At 38.6% G+C, this 27,381-nt stretch overlaps 1 protein-coding gene, 1 long non-coding RNA gene and 1 pseudogene across 3 annotated transcripts in view; 1 reads left to right on the top strand and 2 right to left on the bottom strand.

Annotated features, from left to right (window-relative positions):
* LOC127419128 (ethanolaminephosphotransferase 1-like) overlaps positions 1 to 362 on the bottom strand; it is a 12,851-nt pseudogene extending 12,489 nt beyond the window's left edge.
* Positions 1 to 16,169, top strand: part of LOC127419129 (uncharacterized) — a 16,278-nt gene extending 109 nt beyond the window's left edge. The window contains exons 2-3 of the long non-coding RNA XR_007893609.1: positions 88 to 302; positions 16,034 to 16,169. This is a non-coding gene — a long non-coding RNA (uncharacterized LOC127419129). The remainder of the gene's footprint in view (positions 1 to 87; positions 303 to 16,033) is intronic.
* Positions 2,137 to 27,381, bottom strand: LOC127419127 (protein SOGA1-like). Of its 2 annotated transcripts, none has more exons than XM_051660272.1 (11): positions 25,912 to 27,381; positions 22,114 to 22,338; positions 19,641 to 19,799; positions 17,749 to 17,814; positions 16,005 to 17,147; positions 15,749 to 15,835; positions 12,858 to 13,019; positions 12,107 to 12,358; positions 6,786 to 6,829; positions 5,309 to 6,683; positions 2,137 to 3,489 (listed from the first exon to the last, which is right to left on the bottom strand). In XM_051660272.1, the coding sequence occupies exons 1-11, from the start codon at positions 26,710 to 26,712 to the stop codon at positions 3,340 to 3,342; spliced, it is 4,464 nt and encodes a 1,487-aa protein (XP_051516232.1). In that variant the 5' UTR covers positions 26,713 to 27,381; the 3' UTR covers positions 2,137 to 3,339. The 2 variants fall into 2 exon arrangements, with proteins under 2 accessions (XP_051516232.1, XP_051516234.1); XM_051660274.1 differs by having other exon boundaries at positions 5,507 to 6,683.

The raw sequence follows: 27,381 nt of genomic DNA, 5'->3' as shown, positions 1-27,381 counted from the left end.
AAATCAGCCGTAAAATATGACAACAATGGTATCATAAATTGTGCTTCTTTGGCTCAGATAAAACGCTAATTTTTTTTTTTTTTTCAGGCTGGTTCAGCAAATGCGCATGCGCATTCTCGAATTCACTGGCGAGATGGGTGAAAGGTGCCATGCGTTGTTCTTGGCAGGCTATTCAGCCTTACAGGCTCCTCGTGGAAAGGAACAGGGCGGGGATGGGGTTAGGACGTCTGCTGCCTCCAAGGAACAAACTGCACCTTTGTACAACAAGCAGTTGACTGGCTGGCTATGTCTGTATCTAAAAGGTGATTGGCTCTTTTACCTGTAAGGCGGGACTTCCTATTCAACATCCATTGGCCGTTCCCATTTCTCCCATTAAAGGTGCTGTATTGGAAAGGTATGCTAAAAATGTTACTGAAATAAGTGTCCTGAGATATCGCAATGGTCTATGTGACAGCTCTAGACTCTTTAAACAACAAACAAAAAAGTGTCCGCGGGCCACAGACAATGCGCTTTCGACCTGTCAAGTATTTTGCGCGTTGTCACAGCATACCTGCCAACACTCCCGATTTTACCGAGTTTCCCCCGATTTTCCACCCCTCCTCCCGCTATACTCCTGATTTACAATTTTCCTGATAAACTCACTATTTTCTGCATCCACTCTTCGCTCATACGGGATCGTCGCGTATTTAAATATGAATTATGAATGATTACGATTTGTCCCGTAAACTGGTAAAATGGCGTCATGGCGAAATCGTTCCAGATTGTTAATTTAACAGTGATATAAATTGGACAGTTCTATATGGTGGGTAAGGGGTCGTCTGAAAAGTGCACATATTGTGCTGAATAGTGCTAATACTGTGGAGGGTGTAGTAAGGGACCGTCTGAAAACTCTACATATTGTGCTAAAACTGTATTTTTATTTTTTATTTTATTTTTTTAGCGAAAAACAGGTTCAATATAAATATTCAATAAGATGTAGAAAATTACACAGATCCAACAATGTATGAATACAATCACTGTGTCATAAAGACAAGAAGTACAGGTGAAGAAAAAAAATATAATAAAATAAATACAAAAAAAAAAAAAAAAAACATAAAAAAACAGATTTATATATAAAGAAGATAAATCGAAGAAAATATTTTTTATAAGTCATGGGTCAGAAAAGTTCTCAGCATATAAGAAAGTATATACACTTTTTATTATTAATAACTGTGAAGGATGAGGTAAGGGACCATCTACAGGGTCGATTTCTTGGTATTATTCACCTTCATTGTAGTATCACTGACCGGTACTGCGTGGTGTACCTACTCCCTACGGGAGCACCATCTTGCCCTAGGGGGGCACCAAAAACTCCACCGGCTGCCGTTCCTCGCACATGGAGCTATTAAACCTCGCACCACGATTTGGGAAGAGGGGGCGTGGCTAATTCAACGGCTAAACAGCGCCTTTAATTTTAATACAAGTGATTCGTCTCTGCTAAACTATATTTGCCAACCTTTAATAAAATGTTTCTAATGTAAAGGAAACATAGAAAGTATATATAGACACTTCATACGAGCTGCATATGTTCAATGTAGCTATTTGCCTTTTCAAAACCGTCTGTAGCCTTTTTGTTCAACATTCACCACTTGTTATGTCACAGTTCAACCGCTAGAGGTCACGACAAATCTAGGAATCTAAAATGTCGCTAATACAAAAGGTCACATTTATATAACTTTATGAGATTAAAACTAAATGACATCATGTGGTGTATAGTATATTATTCAAATCTCACCATCTTCTACACCCTGTATTTCAGCAGACAAAACACCAGTTTATAGGCTAATTATCCAATCAGCCTCTGTCATTTAAGGCATCCTACACTGTTTAACCTGGTCCTCCATTGCACTGGACAGGTAAAACCCCTAAATGTGAACATTGATCTTACTTTGCCATGTATTATAGTATTATTTAATCTTTAGAACATACTAGCCTTTCAACAAATGTAGATGAGAATATGCTGCTATCATAGACTTCATTGTGAAGTGAGAAATAAAGAAACTGAGAAAAACAGAATGAAGGAAATCAGAATAATCAGAATGAAGGAAGAGTTTATTTTATTATTATTACTTTTGTGTGTGTGTGTGTGTGTGTGTGTGTGTGTGTGTGTGTGTGTGTGTGTGTTTACATGTTTATACTACATTGTGGGAACCAAATGTCCCCACAAGGGTAGTAAAACCTGAGATCACCTACATTGTGGGGCCCAGCCAGTGGTCCCCACGAGGGAAATGGCTTATTAAACATACTAAACGATGTTTTTTGAAAATGTAAAAATGCAAAAAGGTTTCTGTGAGGGTTAGGTTTAGGGATAGGGGATAGAAATTATCGCTAGATCTGTATAAAATCCATAAAATGCATGGACGTCTATGGAGAGTCCCCACAATGATATAAAAACAAGTTTGTGTGTGTGTGTGTGTGTGTGTCCTAGAATCATGAGTAATCACAATCACCGGATTGAAAACTATTTCATACATTGTTTTTTTTTTTTTGCTCTCAATATCACAGTAATAGGGACTAATACAATGACATGAATCTGCTTTTATTCAAATGCCATAAAAAGTGTCAAATATCAAACAGTTGTATTAATCTCTGTTAAGGTGCTTGGCCTCTGCAACTATTTGCAACTATTCAACACGGATACTTTTACATTAAGACAGCTATGAGAAACAGGTTACAGTTATAAGGCATCTAAACATAATCAGTTTCTTATACACATTGTATTATGCATAAACCATTATTAAAAGCTACATATATTACATAAACATTTTTCTTAGATAAGAAGTGTTGCTTAATTTTCTGTATCCTTAAATTTAGCAAAGTAAATAAAAATATAATAATAAAATTAAAGTAAACTGAGTTTCATTAAAGTCATTGGAAATAACTTTTATGACACATCACACTGTGTTATCAATGGACTGAAGGGATGGTCTAAAGACTGTCGAAACAATAACAGCACCATTGATTCTGCACAATCCCAATTTGTTCCCTCTATCAAAAGTCTACATCAATAATAACCTTCCCTATCCCCTGTCACAGACAGAATCTGCAGACTTTTCTCATATTTTCTGTGCTGATTTTAGGAGAAAATCTGCTGAATTCTATGGAATAGATGGTAAACATGGAAAACATCTTATTGTAGCTGAAATCAAAATGAAATATTTACAACAAAAATATTTAATAAACGAACACACAAGGGGCAGGGGATGTGTAGAACTATGCTCTGATGCCATGTGGGTCTTCCGGTCCCTATGAACGTGGGCAGCTGTTCCATGGTGTCACTGCTTATGATGACTCCCCCTCTCATTGTGCAAGAGGATCCCCTTTCACACCAACTGAATGGCATTCTTGTGGATGGGGCTTACTCTGACGGTGAACATGCCGAAGGTTTTTGTTTGAGGGTCGGGCAAAGCAGGAGGTCAGGGAGCGTGAACTGCAGTCACAGGCTCCGTCCTGGCAAAAGAGAGGAATGAACAAAAAGATATGCTCAGCTCAGCATTAAACAAGTAGTTCACCCAAAAATGAAAATTCTATCTCTATATACTCATCTTCATGTCATTCCAAACCTGTATGCTATATTTTTTTTCAGTGCAATACAAAAGGAGAATTTTGAAGAATCTTCACTGAGCTCTTTTCCATACAAAAAATTGACTGTCAAGCTCCTAAAAGGTCATCCATATGACTTGTGCACTATATTTCAAGTCTTCTGAAGCCATACGCTAGCTGCACAATGATTTGCATGAATGATTTGAGAGTGAATAATTATTTAAAGGAGTCATGAAATGGAAAATCTAATTTTCCTTGATATTTAGACATATAAGAGTTAACTGTACTATAAAAACATACTCAAAACTCCCTCCCCAGTCTAAAAAGAGCATTTATAGTTCCCACCCTACTGAAATGTCTCATTTTAAAAATTGTGTGTTTGTGACATCACAAGACATTGATCAGTTGTGTTTACACGCCCCAGAACATGTCATCACACCCATGGCCCCGCCCACTGGCGTTCAGTTCCTGTTGTAAACAGAGAGGGAGAGAGACAGGCCTAGTTTGACCAATTATTTCTGAACATGAAAGCGACCCCTCTATGTTTTTTGTTTTTTGCTTATAACATGCATATTTTACCGTTGTCATGTTTATTGCGCCGCTTTTCAAAGATGCCTGAAATTTAGCTTTATAAAGTTGTGGAGCTAGTTCAGTCTCTTCTGAGTGAGTTTCAAATATGACTGTGTATTCGAGCGGCTGCACGATGTTAGCCAATCAGGACAGTGGCCGTTTAAATTAAAGTTTAAAGGAGACGCTGTGGCCAAAACCGAGCGTTTCAGAGAGAGGGCCAAAAACAGGCTGAAAAATGATCATTTATTACTAAACTATGACTGTTTTAGTGCTAAAAACTTTACTACCATTATCAGTTGACCTCAGAGAAGATAATTAAATTATAAAAAATTGCATTTCATGACCAATTTAAATTTCGGTCTGTTCACAGAGCTACTGTATGGATTCAGAAGACTTTGAAGGTCCCACTTTAAATTAGGTGTCTTTAACTACTGTGGACTAACAATAAAATACATACAATACAATGTACTTATTGTGTAACTACAAAATTCTCACAAGATTCACATTTGCTGCTACTGAGGTTGATGTACTGGTAGGGTTTAGATTAGGGTTAGGGTAAGAGTTGGGGTAGGGTAAAGTTTAGGATTAGGGGTAAGTTTAACAGTGTAAATACAGATGTAATTAAATCAGGTACAAGTACAATGCGACAACACATATGTACAGTAAATAATAAGGACATTGTATCAAATGCTTAAGTACACAGTAGTTAAAGACACCTGATATAATGTAGGTACACTTTGAATGTAGTGCATGAGTTGTATGGACTACTTTTATAGTGCTTTAAATAGTTTTGTCCTTTTGGAGCTTGACAGACATCTCATAACAGGTCAGTATAAACTGTCGTTGTAGTAGAGATTATTAAAAATGATCCTTTTGTGTGGAATGACACGAGTAAATAACGATAGGATTTTACATTTTGTGTGAATTATTCTTTAAAGTAACATTCTTTGAAAGTAACATTCTCAATGTAAAGGCCCCGCAAAACGCTTTATTCAAAACTCATTTCACCCTTCTTCTTCTAGTTTTATTACATGGTACTGATCTATTGAACTCTTTTAGCCCTTTTCTGCAACATCCCCCCTAAAAACCAATATATTATCCTGCCAACACCAAACTTTCAATTTTGCTCTCTGAGTGGGTTTAATTTGCTACCAACCTCCAGGCTCTTGTTCTTACTGATCGAACCCCTGTTGATTTGGCTCTGGGTTTGGGTCTGACTCTGACTACACACTCCCTCTTCTTTTTGGCCTTGTTTTATAAATCTGCGGTTAACAATCTTGGTGATGCTGTCATTTCTGACCAGAGGCACCGCTGGTATACGAGAGGGGGGGTGCTCTAATTTCTTTGAACCCACCAGACCGATGTGATCTCTTCGCGCTGTTGGCGCTTTCTCCACCTCAGTGTTGGTCTTCTCTCCCCGACCACACACATTGCGCAGAAACTCCTGGACCAAACCGTACTTGTGGATCCCTACATTTTTCCGGCTGCCAGGTTTATCACTGGCCTGCACTGATACTGAGCTCGGTCTGCTAGTCGTGGAACGAGCCCAGGCAGAACTTGGGGAACCACGTGGTGACAGGCCCCACGGACCACGCTCCTTAGTTCCATATTCCAGCCGGGAGGAGGAGCTCAATGAGGAGGAGGAGGACAAAGAGGATGTGGTGAAAGAGGAAGAGGAGGAGGAAGTGGAAGAGGAAGAAGGTGAGGAAACAGAGTGTCTGCGTTGTATTTTCGGAGAGGTCGTAAGTGGCTGAAGCTGCTCTGTTGAACCAGGTACTCTTTCCAAAGAAGTTGAGGTCTGTGGAGTTCTTGCAGATACAAATGAGGTCACCCGGGGGGACCAGTGCTTTGCAGCGTAAAGACTTCGAAGACCATCCGTCTGTAGCCCAACTGTAGTAACTTGGGGCTGGGCGTGAGTTTGAGTTCCTGTACTAACACGCAGCACACTGCTACCAGAATCTCTTGCTCTTTTCCCCTCCATGGATTGGGAAGTTTGCAGCACACTGGCAGTAATTTCCTTCATGTCATCACTCAAGTTGGCTGTGATGTCCAAGGTATTCAAAGCCAGGCGAGATGGGGATGTAATGCCAGAGGTCTGAACAGCAGAAGAGGATGTAGAGCTGATGACAGCCATTGAATCTCTCTCCATCAAACTTTGGCAGTCAAATGGCAGGCTGACCAGACAGTTTTCATATGCAGTGACCCAGTCTTGGTTTACAAGTCCAGAGGAAACAGCACTGAAATGTGGTTCCTGGCTCTCCTCACACTCTTCCTTCTCTTGTCCTATCACAGAGCTCAGCTGGATCCTTTTTGATGATGGAGGGCTGTAATATATCCTAATGCTGGTCCTCTCTGGAGCAGTGTGGCTTCTTTGCATTGATTCGTGGTTTAGTTTCAGACCAGGGAAACTGGGAGGCATGACAGGGTAGTCCCAGGTCTTACATGGTTCTTCTCTGTCCAGAAGGGCAGCCTCTTGGCTGAGGTACTTCCAGTTTTTGTTGGATTTTGCTGTGCCAGTTTTGACTGCTGTCCTATTGAGAAATGAATCAATCTCAATTAATTAAAAATTTAAGCAGTTATATGGTCAGATACTTTGAGTATATGTTAAGAGCAAACAAAAAAATTATAATGACCTCTCCTTTATTCCATCTTTTTCCATCATCTTGCATCCAAGGAACTAAAAGTGAGTAAGAATGAGTGTTATTTGTGCACTATGATGAGTTGTGCAATATTAATTATAAATATTAAAAAGTACACCAAGTAATGTTTTGTTTTTAACATATTTGTCAAAAGTACTATTCATTTCTTTTGCGGTAAAACTTTGTGTAAAAAGTGGAAAAAAGTGGCAAATGCACCTTTAAAAAAAGAATTAAATGAAATACCTGAATGACAAAATAAATATATATGAGTGTTTCTTCAACTTCAGGCACTTCAGGGTTTGATTTTTATTAAAACAAACAAATGTAATTTTTTTTCTTTTTGTTATACAAAGGTCTCTTTAAAACTGACAAACTTTTTTTTACCAGGCCTTCATACTTTAATTTTGGTACTTCAAATGCCTTTATGTATACTCTAGATAGTACAGTTTTGTCCCAGACTCAGACTTTCAATATTAAAATATGAAAATTCATTACAGAAACACAAATATTTACATGCTTAAAACTATGAAAACAAGGAAGGAAATAAACATAAACCATTTCAGTATTTATTCTATCAGTTTCTAAAAACTTGCGCCTATCCCACGTTGTGGTTTAATTACCACCACACCAAACATATGTGCAGTTAATAATAGTGTACTTGGTAACCAAGTCCACAAAATTGTCAGTGAAGAGGATGTTTGAGTTAATATGAGTGATGTCTGAAGAAAAATAAAAATACTGAACAAGGTAAATGTCACTTGTTATCTGAATATTTTCATAAGGTGTCATTTTCAATAAAGCTGTAATTTTGCCAAATTATGCAAAATGTTTGAAAATATTATTTAATTGTGTGTATTTAGGATATATAAAATGTTAGCTATGAAATTGGCCTTTGCAAGTCAGCCATTTTATTAAAAAAAAAAAAAAAAATATTTATTTCCACAACTATCATTTTAAATACCCAGTGACACATGTACATACACAGCTGGACATTATTAGTAGACAAATAAAATAAAAATAAAAATAGTGAAAATGTAAAAATTGTTTTTTAACATGACTTTCTAGAAGTACACAGTGCTAAAAAGTGCCTAAAGTTGGATAAACACCCATAACCAGTAGTATATGCTTGCATGAAAAACAATCTGTACAGCAGCATGACCTTTCAGAAGAAAAAAAAAAAAGAGCATCTCTGACTGAATTTTTTTGAAACTGGGAATCCTTCCCATATTTGTTTGGGATGAAGAATTTTAGATTCACAGTAATCAACTAAGAAAGCCTGTCTTATTTAGGAAAAGTGTGTCAGGAAGGCGGTTAGGGATTACAGCAAAGTAAACAGCAAGGGAAGCAGGAAAACTCTTTGATCAAGTATTTGATAAATTCCTCTGCTCTAAGGGTTGGGGAGTAACGAAATACATGTAACAGGATTACATATTTAAAATACAAAATATAAGTAACTGTACACTACAGTTTGTAACTACAGTTACAATTTAAATCATTGGTAATTAGAATACAATTACATTCAAAAAGTATTTTGATTACTGAAGAGATTACTTTGCATTTTATCGTCATTTGTTTCACTGAATATTTAGTCCTTTCAGATGGAAAAATGTATACATATTTGTTATACATAAATGTTACATTCATACGAGCAGACAGAGAAGTAAGTTTGAAGTAAGTTTGGAGCAGAAGAAATAGAAATTAACCTTGTATAAATTGTCAGCTTTACGCTAAGCTAAAATGCTATTTCTAGCCGTTTTACACGCACATGTTACCAGGCACGATCATATATTTTTATCAAGAAAATTCACGTTGGATCATAATTTCTTTTTTCTAGTAAGACCTTTGATATTAGGGCAAAATCATATTCTTGATAGTAATTTTTGTATTGTTTTCCTTTAAAAATATCTAAAAATCCTTAAAACAAGATCAATTTGATTTATCTTGTTTTAGAAACAACACTGTATAAAATATTTAGGTTTTTCAGAGAATGGATTTTTAACATGTGTATTTTATCTTACTGTACTGGAAGAGTTTTTATAGTCAAAACAAGTGAAAAAATCTACCAGTGCTGAAGAAGTAATCCAAAGAATTTAGATTACATTACTGACTTTGAGTAATCTAACGGAATACATTACAAATTACATTTTACAGCATGTATTCTGTAATCTGTTGTGGAATACATTTACATTTACAATACATACAAAAGTAACCCTCCCAACCCTGTCTGCTCTCCACCTAAACCTTAACTAAACTCTTCAAATAACTGCCACTGTCTATATTCCACTGCTATTCTTAGCATCTAAGATAATTGTCATGGTCCTGTCACTCTGGCAGTCTGGGTTTTTGTGTGACAGGACCGTGGCATCATCGTCCCATGTCTGTCTTGTGTTTCATTGTCTGTCTTTGTGCGAGCACACGGTTTCGGTTTTGTATTTCCCTGCTGTGCACTCTTCAGTCTGTCTTGTTTTATGTCCGGAGCATGGTGTCTGGATCCTGACTTCCCTGTCTGGTTCGGTTTCAGTCTGTGTCGGGATCCGGACACTCATGCTCCATGTTCTGTCTGTCTTTGTGTGAGCACACAGCTTCGGTTTGGATTTCCCTGCTGTGCACTCTTCGGTCGGTCTCGTGTCTCATATCCGGAGCATAGTGTCTGGATCCTGACCCTTCTGTCTGGTTCGGTTTCGGTTTTGGTGTCGGGATCCGGACACTCATGTTCCATGTCTTGTCTTGTATTGGCGTGAGTGCATTGCGCCTGTCATCTTGGCAGCATGCAGTCGGGTCGCGAGCTGTCTTTATGTTGTGCTGAGGTTCGGTCACTTCGGTCTTAGGTGTCGGGTATGTGTGTGGCCGAACTCTAGCACAGGTGTCCTGTCTTGTTTTGTCACCTGTGGTGTGCATCGCGTAGCATTTGTCTCACAGGTCACACCTGTCCTGTCTTGTTAACCTGTTGATTTATCTCCCTAGTTTAGTCTCCTCGTGTGTGCTGTCTGGGTGCTGTCTGGGGTTTCCAGACGCTTGTGTGTTTGGTCTTGTGTTTCCAGTCGGTCTAGTTAGTCGGTTCCCCAGTTGCAGCTGCTGGTGCACACGGGAGGCTGTGGCGGCCTTTCCCCTGCCGTGGCCAGTGCCCACGCATGCCACGGTCAACGAGCCAGCGCCCACGCCTGCAACGGCTCCACCCTCCGAGTCTTCCACGGCTCCGCCCCCTGAGCTTTCCACGGCTCTACCCCCTGAGCTGTTCCCTCCTGAACCCTATCCAGTGGCTGCCGCCCAGTCTGCTCCCCTTCCTGTTCTTGCTACCATCCTCTTCTCCTTCGATCTGTCCCTAAAGCCTTCTCCCCGGCCGCCAGACCCCGCCTCTGCCCTGAGGCCACCTCCCAGGCTGCCAGACCACCCACCCCTTCCTTAAACTCCCTCCCTGGTTTCCCTCCATTTCTGTTGTGCTTTCTGTTCTATGTTAGTGCTCGTTTAGTTTGTCTTGTCTATTGTTTGATGTCCCGTTTTTTTTGGGGGGGGGTAATGTCCCATGATCGTGGCATCATCATCCCATGTCTGTCTTGTGTTTAGTTGTCTGTCTTTGTGTGAGTGCACGACTTCGGTTTGGATTTCCCTGTCGTGCGCTCTTCGTTCGGTCTCGTGTCTCATGTCTGGAGCATGGTATCTGGATCCTGACCCTTCTGTCTGGTTCGGTTTTGGTGTCGGGATCCAGACACTCATGTTCCATGTCTTGTCTTGTATTGGCGTGAGTGCATTGCGCTTGATATCTTTGTGGCATGCACTCTCGTCAATTATGTATGTCTGTCTCTCGCGACCCCGGACACGCATTGCGCTCGCTTTGTGCTGTGCGCCCTGGTCGCGAGCTGTCTTCATGTTGTGCTGAGGTTCGATCACTTCGGTCTTAGGTGTCGGGTATTTGTGTGGCCAAACTCTCGCACAGGTGTCCCGTCTCGTTTTGTCACCTGTGGTGTGCATCGCATGGTGTTTGCCTCGCGATTTACACTTTGTTTAGTGTGGGAATGCGTGGCATCGCTTTGTTTGGTGTTGCTACACATTATCTTGTCTGTTCTGTCGGCATGAGCATATATTGCCTTATTGTCTTGCCGATGTGCGCTCATGCCATTCGGGTGTTTTGTTGTCTTGTGAGAGCACATGGCTTTGTTTTGTTTCTGTATCGCCACATGTCTCTCTGTCTGGCGTCATACCCCACCTCCTTGTTTGCCCATTATTTGTTTATTAGCCACACCTGCCCTGTCTTGTTAACCTGTTGATTTCTCTCCCTATTTTAGTCTCCTCGTGTGTGCTGTCTGGGGTTTCCAGTCACTTGTGTGTTTGGTCTTGTGTTTCCAGTTGGCCTAATTAGTCGGTCTTGTGTATTCCTTGTCGGTCCTGTTTCCCCTACCTGGTTCCTGTTGCGGTCCAGTCAGTCCTGTTCCCTGTTTCCCTTTGCCCCAGCCTGGATTATTCTTCCTTCCTTCGGGGTAGTTTGAGTTTTTCACTATTTTGTGTATTAATAAACCTTTTGTTATTTTTCAACTCCGCTATTGGGTCCAGAGCTTCATCATTCTCTGCACCCCCTGACAATAATAGGCAAGACCATTTGTGAAGAATGAAACTACCTTTAACCTGTATGACAATATTAACCAAATTGTCTAAAAATATTAGGTAACAGCTTAATTAATGATTAACCATTTTTTTCACCCTATTTACTGTAAAGAAAGTAAATTCCTTATTTGAATTTCATCTGAGCCTTGATAAGTCTCTGTTTCTCTCTCTGTGGTCAGTGTGGTTTGGCTAAGTTTCAAAGTCAGGAGTCGTGATTGAAGCTGATGTCTGCACAGCCTGCTGTCCAACAGACCCAAAAGGGGATTAGCCTAAATTCTGTTGCCATGCGCTGTTTTACAACCCTTTCACACACACAGGCTCACGGGATTGTGTCCGATGTCTTCCCCCTGTTGATCAATTGGGCCTGTGAAACAAGGCCATTTGGAGAGTAATATACATAGTGAAGCATGTGTTTTAAGCTTAACAATTAGATGCATTAGTTACAGTATTAGAAATTGCATTACTAAATCAGGGAATTTATGATGGTGTTTATAATTCAGACTTCAAAGATCTGTCTGTGAAACCAGAGAACATATTGAATATGTCGCGAATCAGCCGAATCAATTTAGTTCACAGCCATGAAAACAGGTAAATATGAAATATGAACATCAATGGAATTACATAAATAATTAATCTAAAAAAAAAAATCATGTCTGGCAAGACATGTTACATTGCATATTTTTGTTTCTGTGTATTACACCAGTTGCTGCTCTTACCTGCATTTTCCCATTGTGCTTAGATCTCTTTGAACCTTTGCATTGCAATCTCACGTGGTTCAGGTGTTCTATGAGTTCCTGCTGCTCAGAACTCCAGGTGTTCTCTCGGGTCTTCAATTGCCGTGTCAGGTCCATGACTGCAGCGTAAGACTCTGCTAACAGATGCTGAAGCTTCTCAATGTGGTCCTTTTGTAAAGCTATATTCAGGTCTGATGGACCCTTTACTCCTACTTTCCCTGCTGGACCCTCCAGCTATGAACAAATACAAACAACCTGTGTCAGCACAACAATTAAGAAACAAAAATGATGATCTCTCTGGTGCATAATTTTTTCTGATTTCCACTGCAGGTCTCTACAGTTCCTAGAACACAGAGTACTAGGTTCTTAAAAAGAAAGTTCATGCAAAAATTAAAGTTCTGTCATAATTTATTCACCCACATGTTATTCCAAATCCATATGACCTTCTTTATTCCTCAGTCACTATTTACTTTTGTTGTATTTTTCCATACAATGAAAGTGAATGGTGACTGAGGCTAACATTCTGCCTAATATCTCCTTTGTGTTCCACAAAAGAAAGAAAGTCATACAGGTTGAAACAACATGAGAGTGAGTAAATGAAGGCAGAAATTTCATTTTTGAGTGAACTATCCCTTTATATAAAATGGAAATGTGTTTTCAGGAGTTTTCATTAATATTCTCGGAAGGGAATTAAAGTTGATAATTTACACCCCAAATGTGTCCCAGTTCTCACCCTGATTATGAGGCTCTTCAGCTCTGCACACTCCACTGCCCACGCTGCTTTGGCATTTGCAAACTGCCAGATGACATACTGGGAGGCCCTATGCTCCTTACACAGTTCAGATAACAGATCCTGTAGTGCTTCCCTCAGGTCTGACAGCAGGGCACTGCTCACCTGCAAGAGATACAGTATATTGACCTATGGTAAATGTTCACTGGGCAATGGGTTTGTTTAATAAATCGGAAATGGGCAACAGGTCAAGACACAGAGGAGCTAATCGTTGCAAGACCAATGTGTCTTCCCCTCTTGCCCATTTTTAGCAACAATATTGGGCAACAATGCCAAAAAAAAAACAATGCATGTGTAACATCAGCTTTAGAGACTGGCACAAAACCCTTCAACCACAGCTTTTATGAAAACACTTCTTTTTCACTTTTTCAGGTTTTCTCAGGTTCGACTTAAAGTGGTCATGACATGAGTAATCAAATTTCCTTCATATTTTAACATATAAGAGGTCACTGTACTATAAAACACACTGTAAGTTTCAGAACTCAAAACTTCCTCCTCACCTCAAAAAGAGCATTTGTTGTTCCCAGAGGGAAAGTGCTTATGGAAGTTAGCAGTGGATGTTTAAAGTGAAGTGGAATGCAGCCCAGGACAGTGAAGAGCAGAGAGACAATCAAAGCAGTGGGTGTTAAATGTCAAGTCTTAAAGGAGAAGGAGCACCAGATTGTTTCTGACAGAGGGTCAGAATTAGGGTGGAAAATTATCACAAGTATATGACTGTTTTTTGTGCAAAAAAACTTTACTAATATTATAAGTGAACCTCAAGAAGCATATTAAAATGAGAAAAAAGGCATGTCATGACCCGTTTAAAGCTGCTGTAAGTCTTTTTGGAATACCATGTATAAAATGCCCCTACAATGTGATATAGGTGTCCTGAGAAAAAACATGTGTCTCTGTGACAGCTCTTATACTCTTTTTGAACAGGTTCTGACTGCAACCCATGTAAGTTAGCCAATCAGAAACTTGGTGGTGGCTTCTTGTCAACTTTAACCATGATGTAAAATTGGGGCAGGACTGCCTGTTTGCCAAACCATGGAAGATGAGGGATTTTTTTATTTATTTACATTATTTATTATAATTATTTTAATTATAGAATATAATTATTATTAATTTTGGTGCTGCTAGTGGTGCAGAACTTGTTTACATAAGCTCTGTATAGTACTATGGTACTATACTTACACATTGTTGAATCAAAAACAAATACAGGTGCATCACAATAAATTAGAATGTCGTGGAAAAGTTCATTTATTTCAGTAATTCAACTCAAATTGTGAAACTCGTGTATTAAATAAATTCAATGCACACAGACTGAAGTAGTTTAAGTCTTTGGTTCTTTTAATTGTGATGATTTTGGCTCACATTTAACAAAAACCCACCAATTCACTATCTCAAAAAATTAGAATACATCATAAGACCAATAAAAAATTTTTTTTAGTGAATTGTTGGCCTTCTGGAAAGTATGTTCATTTACTGTATATGTACTCAATACTTGGTAGGGGCTCCTTTTGCTTTAATTACTGCCTCAATTTGGCGTGGCATGGAGGTGATCAGTTTGTGGCACTGCCAAGATGGTATGGAAGCCCAGGTTTCTTTGACAGTGGCCTTCAGCTCATCTGCATTTTTTGGTCTCTTGTTTCTCATTTTCCTCTTGACAATACCCCATAGATTCTCTATGGGGTTCAGTTCTGGTGAGTTTGCTGGCCAGTCAAGCACACCAACACCATGGTCATTTAACCAACTTTTGGTGCTTTTGGCAGTGTGGGCAGGTGCCAAATCCTGCTGGAAAATGAAATCAGCATCTTTAAAAAGCTGGTCAGCAGAAGGAAGCATGAAGTGCTCCAAAATTTCTTGGTAAACGGGTGCAGTGACTTTGGTTTTCAAAAAACACAATGGACCAACACCAGCAGATGACATTGCACCCCAAATCATCACAGACTGTGGAAACTTAACACTGGACTTCAAGCAACTTGGGCTATGAGCTTCTCCATTCTTCCTCCAGATTCTAGGACCTTGGTTTCCAAATGAAATACAAAACTTGCTCTCATCTGAAAAGAGGACTTTGGACCACTGGGCAACAGTCCAGTTCTTCTTCTCCTTAGCCCAGGTAAGACGCCTCTGACGTTGTCTGTGGTTCAGGAGTGGCTTAACAAGAGGAATACGACAACTGTAGCCAAATTCCTTGCTCTTGATAACTTGACCCCAACCTCAGTCCATTCCTTGTGAAGTTCACCCAAATTCTTGAATCGATTTTGCTTGACAATCCTCATAAGGCTGCGATTCTCTCGGTTGGTTGTGCATCTTTTTCTGCCACACTTTTTCCTTCCACTCAACTTTCTGTTAACATGCTTGGATACAGCACTCTGTGAACAGCCAGCTTCTTTGGCAATTAATGTTTGTGGCTTACCCTCCTTGTGAAGGGTGTCAATGATTGTCTTCTGGACAACTGTCAGATCAGCAGTCTTCCCCATGATTGTGTAGCCTAGTGAACCAAACTGAGAGACCATTTTGAAGGCTCAGGAAACCTTTGCAGGTGTTTTGAGTTGATTAGCTGATTGGCATGTCACCATATTCTAATTTTTTGAGATAGTGAATTGGTGGGTTTTTGTTAAATGTGAGCCAAAATCATCACAATTAAAAGAACCAAAGACTTAAACTACTTCAGTCTGTGTGCATTGAATTTATTTAATACACGAGTTTCACAATTTGAGTTGAATTACTGAAATAAATGAACTTTTCCACGACATTCTAATTTATTGAGATGCACCTGTATTTATTAGTTTTGTCATAACTAATATTTGAACTCCATAAGTTTCCTGTGTTTTCTTTGTTTTTCATACCTGACTGTTGCACTTATCTTGTGGGTTATACTTGCACCTCTGTGACTCTGTGTCCATTAGAATATAAGGATCATTTTGACAGTACATCTGAAAAGAAAAGATGTATTGCATAAATACATAATGCTGTTATTTCAGCTGCAAACCAATCAAAAGCAAACACAAACCCTTATCAAAAAAATCCTCGCCATCTCCATCAGTCGAAATTCATTACCCAATAGCATGATGCTGATGCCCATGGCCCTCTCCCCAAATTTACCTCAAACAGGTTCTTTCCATCTTCTGTAGGTCTCTGTCCCTGTCGCCACCGCTGGAGGAACCACTGGAGCTGTACAGTGAGCAACACTAGGCTATCCTGGTTATATCCTTCATTCTCGAGAGGAATTCTGAGATGAACAGTATTTCCTTCTTCTGGGCATTCCTGTTTTGATTGATTCTTTGTGTCCTCTTCAACTGCACAATTTAAAGTCTTCTCTAGATCAGGTGCAGGGTGTTCTGAGGCGGAGCTTGTAACTACCCCCAACTGTTCTACAAGTGCACACAACTGGGCCTGTAGCACCTCTAGTCCATTGGTTAAGGGACTCAGCATGGGGTCCAAAAGCCATTGATGTGTCTTGCACTGAGGATCCACCTCTGTTTTGCTCAGGTAGGGAGCACCAGGAGGGGTCTTATGGGTACATGTAGGTGAGAGGCCATTTTTTACTGGGCCTGTCAGAAACTGGATGGTTGATCTGACAAGCAGTGCCTGGTCACGTATGGCCAGAAGACCTTCTAGGTTCTTCACGCGAAGTGTGCAGCCTGATTTTGCTTTTCCTTCTTCCTCCCTGCTCTGAATGGACAGCTCCTGCTCTACTGGTGGGTCACTGTCCCCACCAATCGGCCCCTCTCTGTGCATGTGGCTGATAGAAAAGTTCTCTGAATGTCCTTCCTCTAAATGTGTCTGATTGACGTGTATATTAGTATGTGTAGTCATCCCTTCTGCTTTCTCCAGATTTCCACCTCTAAGCGCATGTTCCATCTCCCCTTGCTCTCCTAATCCTTCGCCTGGTACCTTGATCAGCTCTTCTTCCGCCAGGCTTCCTCCTCTCTCTTGCAGTTCACTCATCTCTGCCCGTAGTCCACGGTTCTCCACCTCTAGCTCCACAATTCGTCGACTCAGCAGCGTGGCTTCTTCCTCAACCAGACGTAAGTGAACCTTGGCTTCTGCTTCTCGGGTGTGGGCAGAGTTGCTGGTGCCCGCTGCGGCCTGTGTTTCATCCACCTCACCATAAAGCAGACGGTATTTGGCGAGCTCCTCCCTCATTGTCTCACTCTCCATGGCCATCTTGGTTAGCTTCTTGCACATGAGCGCTGATTCCTCTTTGGCAAAATGGAGCTGGCATTTCAAATCAGCTCTGTCATCCTGAAAATGGGTAAATGTGTGTTAAATGTTTGGAAATAGATAACAGTCTTCTGTTAAAGGAATAGTTCACACAAAACTGAAAATTCTGTCATTATTTACTCGCCCTTATGTCGTTCCAAAACTGTTTGATGTGTTTCTTTATTTTTATTTTATTTATTTTTTTCCTGTGGAACACTAAAGGAGAATTTCTAAGAATCTTCATGGATCCCTTTTCTATAATAAGAAAGTTGGACATCAATAACATCAAACAACATTGTTTGTTGTATGTCTTGTGTATACAGTGTATACTGACTTAAATTTCAGTCTGTTCATCACACAAAGCTATTTAGTATGACTTCAGAAGACTTGGAATATAGTGCATAATTTGTGACTACTTTTATGGTGCTTTTTTTGTCTTTGTTTTAGAGATTGACAGCCTGTGGTCAACATTCACTGTCATAATATGTTGAAAAGCTATGTGAAAAATAGTCAAATTTCTCCTTTTGTGTTTCACAGAGAAAATAACAGCATATCGATTTTAAATGACATGAGGGTGAGTAAATAATGTCAGAATTTTCATTTTCAGGGAACTATTTCCATAAAGCAATCATTTTCAACTCACCTGTGGAGAGAGCTTCTTTTCACTCTTGCTGGACATTGATCTCAAACTTCTCCGCTTAAGAGAATTCTGTGGATACACCATATCCATATTAAGTTTAAAGAGATACTAGCAGCTTATTTAACACAATTTATAATAGGCTGGCCATTGTGACATGTGCTCTAAAATGCTGTCCTCCTATGGTCATAAGCGTTCATTTATCACAGTTTGTTATTTTCCATTCTACCACTGTCTAGCGTTTTCTGATACTGACTGAAAAATACTTGACTGGAAGAAAAGTATGCACCTAGTAAACACACTCAATCATACTCATGTAGTGAGTTGGCAAGAACTCAAACTCATTTACTACACCAAACATCCATATTGCTCTAAGTATGTCAAGAATGTTGACTAGTTCAGACTTTGTGTCTGCTGCTCTCACAGAGGCTCAAACCCATAAAATCAAAAAGAGTAGAGCATGTAGACTTTATAATGTTTTCTTTGAATGTTTTAAAAATAACTTCAGTGACCAAGACTGAACTTTTAATTTTGCATAACACTAAGACAAATTTCTTCACACAACAAGCATACTATACTCGCTATACAAAAGTGTACTTGCATTTTTTGTATTTTATTTTTTAAGATTAGTGGACTCAGATAAATCAAGTGTTTAATTATGTACAGGGTTGCACAAAAAAATCAGGTAACACTAATAATTTGACATGGACAAGTAACAAGTGTTCAGCTTGCATGTAGCTCATCATGTTTCAGGTAGTGTGAGGCTCACACGAGGCCTTGATAATCTGGTTGTAGCTGATTTGTTTGGCGGGTGAGGATCAGGAATGGGCAACAGCTGTCTGAGCTGAGCTGCTGAGATCCACCTCTAAGCACTGAATCCTGGATTAAACTGAATGCGTGCTGTTATCAAAGACTTACAGGCCTTCATAGCCAATAAAGGCAGACTTATTTGCTGATTATATGTTGGTATAGCAATGCCAGTGTCTATTTTTTCTTCATATTTTTTAAGTAGGTTAGAAGTCGCTTAAAATAATGTAAATTGTAAAAAGAAAGAGAGTTAAAGAATAACTGGGTGGAAGCAAAGGTTGGACAAGGACAAGGATATATGATATATATTTATTGTTACTTTGCCACTCTATTAACCCTTGTCTTTCAATTTCCCCACTTCCATTTTTTTTTCTGCTCTCCCCCTCACTGCATGCACAAGTGAGAATGACAGCTGTAGTTTGAATTCAGACCCTTAGATCATATGCTTTAACAGGCAGTCAGCTGTTAGTCACACCCACTACACACAGTCAGGGTAAAGGTCAGTCTGTAACTGTATAATGAATATGAAGTGTCTAAGCAACAAAACCACAAGCATAGCAGTAAAGTGATATATTGTAAGCACAGATGTAAAGTATAATGACACAAAGGCTATTGTAATAAAAATATAGTGTCAAGCCAATAATGCTCAAATAAGATGATTAAATAATTAGTCCACCCAAAAATAAAAATACTGTCATAATTTACCCACCCTCATATTATTCCAAACCAATATGAGTTTCTTTCTTCTGTGGAACACAAAAGAAAATGCTAGGGGAGAAATATTAGGCATTGATAGCCTCAGTCACCATTCACTTTCATGACATCTTTTTTTACAATGAAATGAATGGTGACTGAGGCTTTCAGTCCTTTGTTCAATGAAAGAAAGAATGCCATACAGGTTTGGAATAACATGTGGGTTTTTTATTTTTTTTTTTTTTTTTTTTGTAGCAAACCACCCCTTTCCTTTCATGCAAAAGGGAGTATTGCAAAAGCAAACGCTGCACAATTTTATCAGTGGATCAGTGTTAGGCTGAGGTTTGGCTTTGGTTAATTGGAAGATTCTTTGTCAGGAGAAGGTTTTGTGATTGTACCTCCCGTGATTTGTCCATTTCTGCCTGCAGGACCTGTTTGGCCACCTCCAAATCCTGTAGCCGTTCACGCAGCTCCTCATTTTCCCACTCCAGTCGAGAGTTTTTCTTTTGAATGCTTTCAAGTTCACTGTGAAGGCGAAGGGAGACACTTTTTGCCACCTGGGAAAACAAGATTAGCCATGTGTCCATGCTTACAGTACACAATAAACATTTTTAGTACATTACCCTCTTGCATGTGCCAAGTTCAGTCTGACATTACATTTATTTCCTTTGAAGCCATGTGTGTTAAAGGAATATTCCGGGTTCAAAACAAGTCAAGCTCAATCGACAGCATTTGTGGTATAATGTTGATTTATTACTGCAAAAAATGTATTTAGACTTGTCCCTCCTTAAAAAATCATGGTTACAGTGATGCACTTACAATGGAAGTTAAATTTTGGAGGGTTTGAAGTCAGAAAAGTTGCTTATAACATAAGTTTATAAAAGCACTTACCTTAATGTTAAAAGGAGTGTATTATTTGAGCTGTAATGTTATTTAAATTGTCGTTTAAGGGTTTACACCGTTATGTCATCATGGTAGCAAAGTTGTAAAATTGGATACAACTTTACACAGGAAAGGTTAGTACACGATTATATCACACAAAAATCATGTTAACACCCATATTGTTTACGTCTTGTGGCTATACCTTTGAAACTGAGTATTTTAACATTTACGGATTGGCCCCATTCACTTCCATTGTGCGTGCCTCACTGTAACCCATATTTTTTATTTTATTTTTTTAAGAAAAGGAGGGACGAGTCTAAATTAATTTTGTGGTAATCAACATTATGCCACAATTGCTGTCGACTGAGCTTAACTTGTATTGAACCCGGAATATTCCTTTAAATACAAGTAAAAAGGTTTTAAAATTGTTAGACATTTTTAAAAGAACATTTTAAATGGTTCATTTAGAAAACATGTTTCTATTGCTGCTAAAAGCTGTTGCTTGTGATGTTAGATGTGCTGATTTGGGGTTGTGGTAAGTTAATAGTTTAGGATTTACAAGGTGGGTTGAGTATGATCCCCCTACTTTCCTATCACTATTGTGCCCTTGACAAGGTACTCATTCCCAGATTTCTCAAGGGGTTACTAACAATAGCCAACAATGCCTTGGGAAAATATTTAGAGTCCATGTGATTATGCCATGGCATTAGCGCATGACTCTTTTCTGTGCTTTTCTCTTTTATATCTCGGGACAAATCTGAGTGATCAGTATCAATATTGCATTCTAGCAGTAGCCCCTGAAACTCGGGTTTCTCTGTGCAAAAAGTAAGTTAACAGTGGAACTGCAGAGGAGAGGTGATATTAAAGAAGATGCTTAGAGATATCAGGCTGCAGGGCACTCCCTTTGGGGTTGCTGAAGACAGAATAATTTGAGGGAGTGTTGGTGCGGATGCTGAATGGTGATGGACACACACACTGGCCCAGTTTGTGAAAGGAGGGTATCTATTTCTCTCACGCCTTTAAAATAGACTGGTCATGGACATGCCCACAACACATACAAGCAGCTGTGCTTGGACACATCCTCTTTCTTATACTGGTACAGTCCTTGATGTGTATTCACATGCAAATACACAATTTCATTCAACCTAGATTATGTATCTTTTTTTGGTAAAATGTTATGTTTCTACACAATTATAATTGAGGGCAGACAAAAAGCTAGAAAGGACTCTGTGACTTATATACTTTATGTTTATACTGAATAAACAAAGGTACCAAAGGGAATTATTTTCATAGTATGGGGACCGATTTAAAAGAAAATGGGCATTTTATATGGGTTACCCAGCTGTGTAGATTGGTAACGTTCCTTCAGAAAGCTTTTTTTCTGATTAGCTGGGGAGTTAAACCAAAAAATGCTTATGCTGTGAGTGGCTTGCCACAAATTGAGCTACACTGTTGGGGTTTTCCCCCCATTTTACCAGTAAAGTCAGCTGGACTAGTTCCAGAAATAAAACCTCTCACCACACACTTAAACGTCAGACTATAAAGTCTGGTTTTGTGCCTCTGAAATTATATTTTACCAGACCAGTATCAGATTTGGGTCAAACAGCACAGTGGTAGTGTTACACAACACCTCTGAGTGCATGCTGAACCATAAAAACAGACAGTATTGACTCAAACAGTGACTTACTCTGCAACATTAATTGGTGTAAGTGTTAAGCAATTTTGATAAACATCCTGTACTGATGAATGCCACGGACTGCATCCAAAACCCTAACAATGGTTTTCCTGTACACGCACAACTATAGCTGTTGTTCTGTAGCTTAAGTAGTTCTGTAGCACCCACATCATGAGGAAAACATTTATTTAATTAAACTCTGAATGTCAATGGCAAGTTGAAGTGGTATGCTTTGCCATTCTATCTGAAATTAAGAATTCATACACACAAACATACTCAAGACCAGCAAACCAAAAGCAAAAACACTTCCTCACCCTAATATCATGTTCTAAAGTTCTGATAAGCTCTCCGTCCACTTGCCCTGTCTGGGCCACTCGAAGGCTGCGTCTCTCTGCTTTCCTGAGCCGGTACTGCAGGATACGGCAGGCCTTGTTGGCTTGTTCCAGCTGCTGCCTGAGTTCCTGCAGCTGGTACATGTTGTCCTCCATGTACATGTCCCTCATTTCCAGCATCTCTGAGCGGAGCTCCTCCATCTCATCCTAAGAAGGCAGCAGACAAACCCATTTAATTTAAGTATAGATTTATTCTGGCATCATTTGTTTACCCTCATGTTGTTCCAAAGTCGTATGTCTTTCTTTCTTCTGTGAAACACAAAAGGAGATGTTAGGCAGAAGTCTATAATCTCAGTCACTATTTACTTTCATTGTTTGGAAAAAAAGATGCAGTGAGTGTAAATGGTGACTTAGACCAACATACTGCCTAACAACATCTCCTTTTGTGTTCCACAGAGAAAAGAATGTCATACTGGTTTTGTACAACATAAGGGTCAGTAAATGATGACAGACTTTTAATTTTTGGGTGAACCTTCCCTTTAAGGAGTTTCTTTTAGAGATGAAGATAATTAAATCAATGAATGAAATGAATTAATACATTAAGGTGTGTGCTTATATGACTGTTGTATGGCCTTTTCAGTGGCAATTGCTGCATTTATCAGCCAGGCCACTGCTGACCTTATGTGATGATCCCGCATGCTGTGCAAAGACTGATGCACACTGGGGCAGTGCCAGGATTTTGTCTTATTTCAGGGGAGCCACTGTGCCTTCCCTCTAGAACCCCCACTGGATGCACAGTCATGCTTCTTTTCACCTTCAAATATGCTCTGGCACCTGTGTTGACTTCTTGATTTCTACTGAAGCACTGTGACTTAATCACAGCAAAGCTTCATGAACTCGTCCTTCCATTGCATGTCAGAGACAATGAGGAATGACACAAGCCAATTAGTAAAGTATAAGCGCTTTTAAGAATTAGTAAGTCAACAGTCAAGCCACAATATCACGTGAAATTTCTTTTTGTTTTGTTTATGTGACTTTATATTTATTAGCTATTGTTTAGATTAGCTATGTGACTGTTTAAATTTTCACTCTAAGTTTAACAGTGTGTGTGTGTGTGTGTGTGTGTGTGTGTGTGTGTAGTAATCCTTTCAAGCATGAGCTACAGTATTACACTCAAAAAATCATAACAAAATTCCATTAAATTATGTAGCCAAATGTTAAAATGAATGACTTAATATATACTTAACATACAGTGTGTATATATATATATATATATATATATATATATATATATATATATATATATACACACACACACACACACACACACACACAACCGGTCAAAAGTTTTGAAACACTTGACTGAATGTTTCTCATGATCTTAAAAATCTTTTGATCTGAAGGCGTTTGCTTAAATGTTTCAAATTAGTTTTGTAGACAAAAATATAATTGTGCCACCATATTAATTTATTTTATTATAAAACTACAATTTAATAAAAATAAAAAAAAGAAAACGTTTTTGAAATTGATGACTTGGATCAAATAATAAAGAAAAGCAGCCAATAAGTGCCCAACATAGATGGGAACTCCTTCAGTACTGTATAAAAAGCATCCCAGGGTGATTCCTCAAGAAGTTGGTTGAGAAAATGAGTACATGTCTGCAAAATCTAGGCAAAGGGTGACTACTTTGAAGATGCTAAAATATAACACAGTTTTGATTTATTTTGGATTTTGTTTAGTCACAACATAATTCCCATATTTCCATGTATGTTATTCCATAGTTTGATAACTTTACTATTATTCTAAAATGTGAAAAAAAGTATAATAAAGAATGAGTAAGTGTTTCAAAACTTTTGACCGGTAGTGTATGTATGTATATATATATATATATATATATACACACACACACACACACACAGGGTTGGGAGGGTTACTTTTTAAATGTATTCCACTACAGATTACAGAATACATGCTGTAAAATGTAATTTGTAACGTATTCCATTAGATTACTCAAGGTCAGTAATGTACTCTAAATACTTTGGATTACTTCTTCAGCACTGGTAGATTTTTTCACTTGTTTTGACAATAAAAACTCTTCCAGTACAGTAAGACAAAATACACATGTTAAAAATACATTCTCTTAAAAACCTAAATATCTTATGCAGTGTTGTTTCTAAAACAAGATAAATCAAATTGATCTTGTTTTAAGGATTTTTAGATATTTTTACAGGAAAACAGTACAAAAATTATTATCAAGAATATGATTTTTGCCCTAATATCAAAGGTCTTACTAGAAAAAAAGAAATTATGATCCAACGTGAATTTTCTTGATAAAAAATATGATTGTGCCTGGTAACGTGCATGTAAAATGGCTAGAAATAGCATTTTAGCTTAGCGTAAAGCTAACAATTTACACAAGGTTTATTTCTATTTCTTCTGCTCCAAACTTACTTCAAACTTACTTCTCTGTCTGCACGTATGAATGTAACACATCATAAGAAAGTGTTTCACCGCTGTTCAAATGCACTTTGGATCACATCATTTATATGTATATATGTTTTCCATCTGAAAGCACTAAATATTAAATGAAACAAATGACAATAAAATGCAAAGTAATTTCTTCAGTAATCAATATACTTTTTGAATGTAACTGTATTCTAATTACTAATGATTTAAATTGTAACTGTAGTGGAATACAGTTACTTATATTTGGATTTTAAATACGTAATCCTGTTACATGTGTTTAGTTACTCCCCAACCCTGTATATATATATATATATATATATATATATATATATATATATATATATATATATATATATATTATTATTATTATTATTATTATTATTATTAGATTTCGGAATTCGAGAGTACGAAACAGATGATGGTTGGCTGAACACACTCTCACTGCAAAATCGTCAGGATTCGAACGACTTTTCTAAATTTGGCTAATTCATCATAAAGTATGATATCGAGCAACTGCACTCGTTTTAATTCCCACGTCTTTCACTACAGACAATGGCGTCGCTGGACATCGTTTACATCTAATACGCGACAATTACTTGCTTCTGTCACACACAGCAGCTTCCTATCATGCTACTGAATAATTAAGTTTAGATAAGGAGTTTGGGTAAGGGTATAATATTAATAAGTATGTCCTTAAGGCCTCCTGCAGGAAACTCGCGGTTACTTCCGCATTAGACATCCGGGAATTTGCACCTGATGAAATTGTACAAGTTTATGGGAATAATATCGTGTGACATCATAGGAAATAGCCACCTCGTAAATTATGTACGACTTTTCATGTTTGTTTTAAATACTTTGGTAAAACTTTACAAGGTATGTGAACATTAGCTAATGCAGTGGTTAACATGAATTATAAATGAACAATACTCTTAGAGCATTTATTAGTTCATGTTCATGTTCATTTTCGTATTATTATTTTTACATTAAAAGTTGTATACATTCACAATAAGGCAACATGACCTTACATGAACAAAAACGAACGATAGTATTTTGATAAATGTTTAATCAAAAAGATTATTAATTGCTGTAAAAAAAATATATAGTTAATTGTTACCCATGCTTTTTATAGGCCTAATTCAAAATCATATACAAATATCATTTTTCAATAATTTCACACACCATTGCACTTGTGATTTGATTTAATTAAGTTAGTTATTTAGTCATTTAGTTAGTTAGTTCACAATAAGGCTCTCATCACAATGAAAGATTCAATGAATAACAAGTTATCCTAATTGAACAATCAATAAACCTCACCTTTAAATATTCATTTTCCGATCTTAGGTCGTCAATCTCTCTCAGCAGATCTTCATGCACCCCATCATCAAAGTCTCCAGTCAGATCCGAAAATGCTGATGCGCTGAAGTTCAAGCGACTGTCAAAAGACGCGTAGGACCTCTGGTCTCCAGGAGAGATGCTTCCCTCTCCAAAGCCGAGCCCAGGGGACAAGGTGGCATTGATCACACCATTTTCATCTCTATGGTCTGATATTTGCCCAGTTGAATCGTCCATCCTCTCTTCGTCGGTTCCCCTGTGACTGACCTCTGGATCACCAAATTGGGCATTAGCTGACTGCTTATGCTCGTCCGATGCGTCGGAGACCTCGGAGCTGCTGTCCATGGAAGACTGTTTCCCGGTAGCACAGCCAGAGTCCTTGCTCAAATCATCAGATGTGATGCTTGCATCCGATAGTTTTCTTCTTCCGGACGATTTATTTCTGCGATTCCTCTGGCAGGGTGACTGATGGGCTTTCTCCGGGCGTTTTCTCGACTCTGGTTTCATCTCCTTGTGTCCACCATTTGGTGCGCGCTGGATATTTGCCGTGCCAGAAGAATGCGGCACGGCACATTTCTTTGAATGCGAGTGTCCTGAGTTGATTTTGGAGAAAGCGTTCGTCTGAGGTTCTTTTGAGGTCATCTGTTGCACATGACGCCGGTGGATTTGTCTTGACTGCTGGTGGCTGCTCGCGTCTCCACAGTCTTTATCCTCCCCGTCCTGTCCGTGATGGGATGAACGTGCATAAGAAGCAGGATTGACCTCAAGTTTTGTCTTTGTCATTATTGGCACTCAGAAACGACAGACCGATAAGAGAGCTCAGATTTTCGCCAGTTCACCTTTCATTATTTAACCTATAATTTTTATTTATTTATTTATTTATTTATTTATTTATTTATTATTTATTTTTTTATGGGAAAAAGAACATTATTTATAAAGTCTCAGTAATGAAATGAATGATGCAGTAGAATCCTCTAACGAACCTCGATCCCTTTAAGTTAAGGTAAATCTGGATAAAGCCCCTAGTAGAGTGAATGTCTGTTTTGTGTGTGGTCATGTGCTTTAAAGGCTTCAAATCTTCACCCCGAAAGCTTTCACCTCTCTCTCTCTCTCTCTCTCTCTCTCTCTCTCTCTCTCTCTCTCTCTCTCTCTCTCTCTCTCTCTCTCTCTCTCTCTGAGTCACTGAGTTTACTGGCATGATTATAATCCATTACAGTCGTGTCAAAGCAATGTTTTACAAGTACAAAATAAGGAGGTATTCACGGATGTCCCTGAGTATTATCTCCTGCATGTGGATTAGCATATGTTTAAATATCTAAGAGTACATTTTCTTATTAATTGTATTACGTTTTTTTTTTTTTTTTCAATGAAGCTGTTGAATGTGGACTTTAAGGCATTACAGACATTACAGCATAATTTTCTGTTAATCTGCTTGTAAACGATGTGTGTTGT

The sequence above is a fragment of the Myxocyprinus asiaticus genome, chromosome 28, assembly GCF_019703515.2.
Source record: "Myxocyprinus asiaticus isolate MX2 ecotype Aquarium Trade chromosome 28, UBuf_Myxa_2, whole genome shotgun sequence".
Lineage (NCBI taxonomy): Eukaryota > Metazoa > Chordata > Actinopteri > Cypriniformes > Catostomidae > Myxocyprinus > Myxocyprinus asiaticus.
This window is presented reverse-complemented; position numbering and strand designations above follow the sequence as displayed.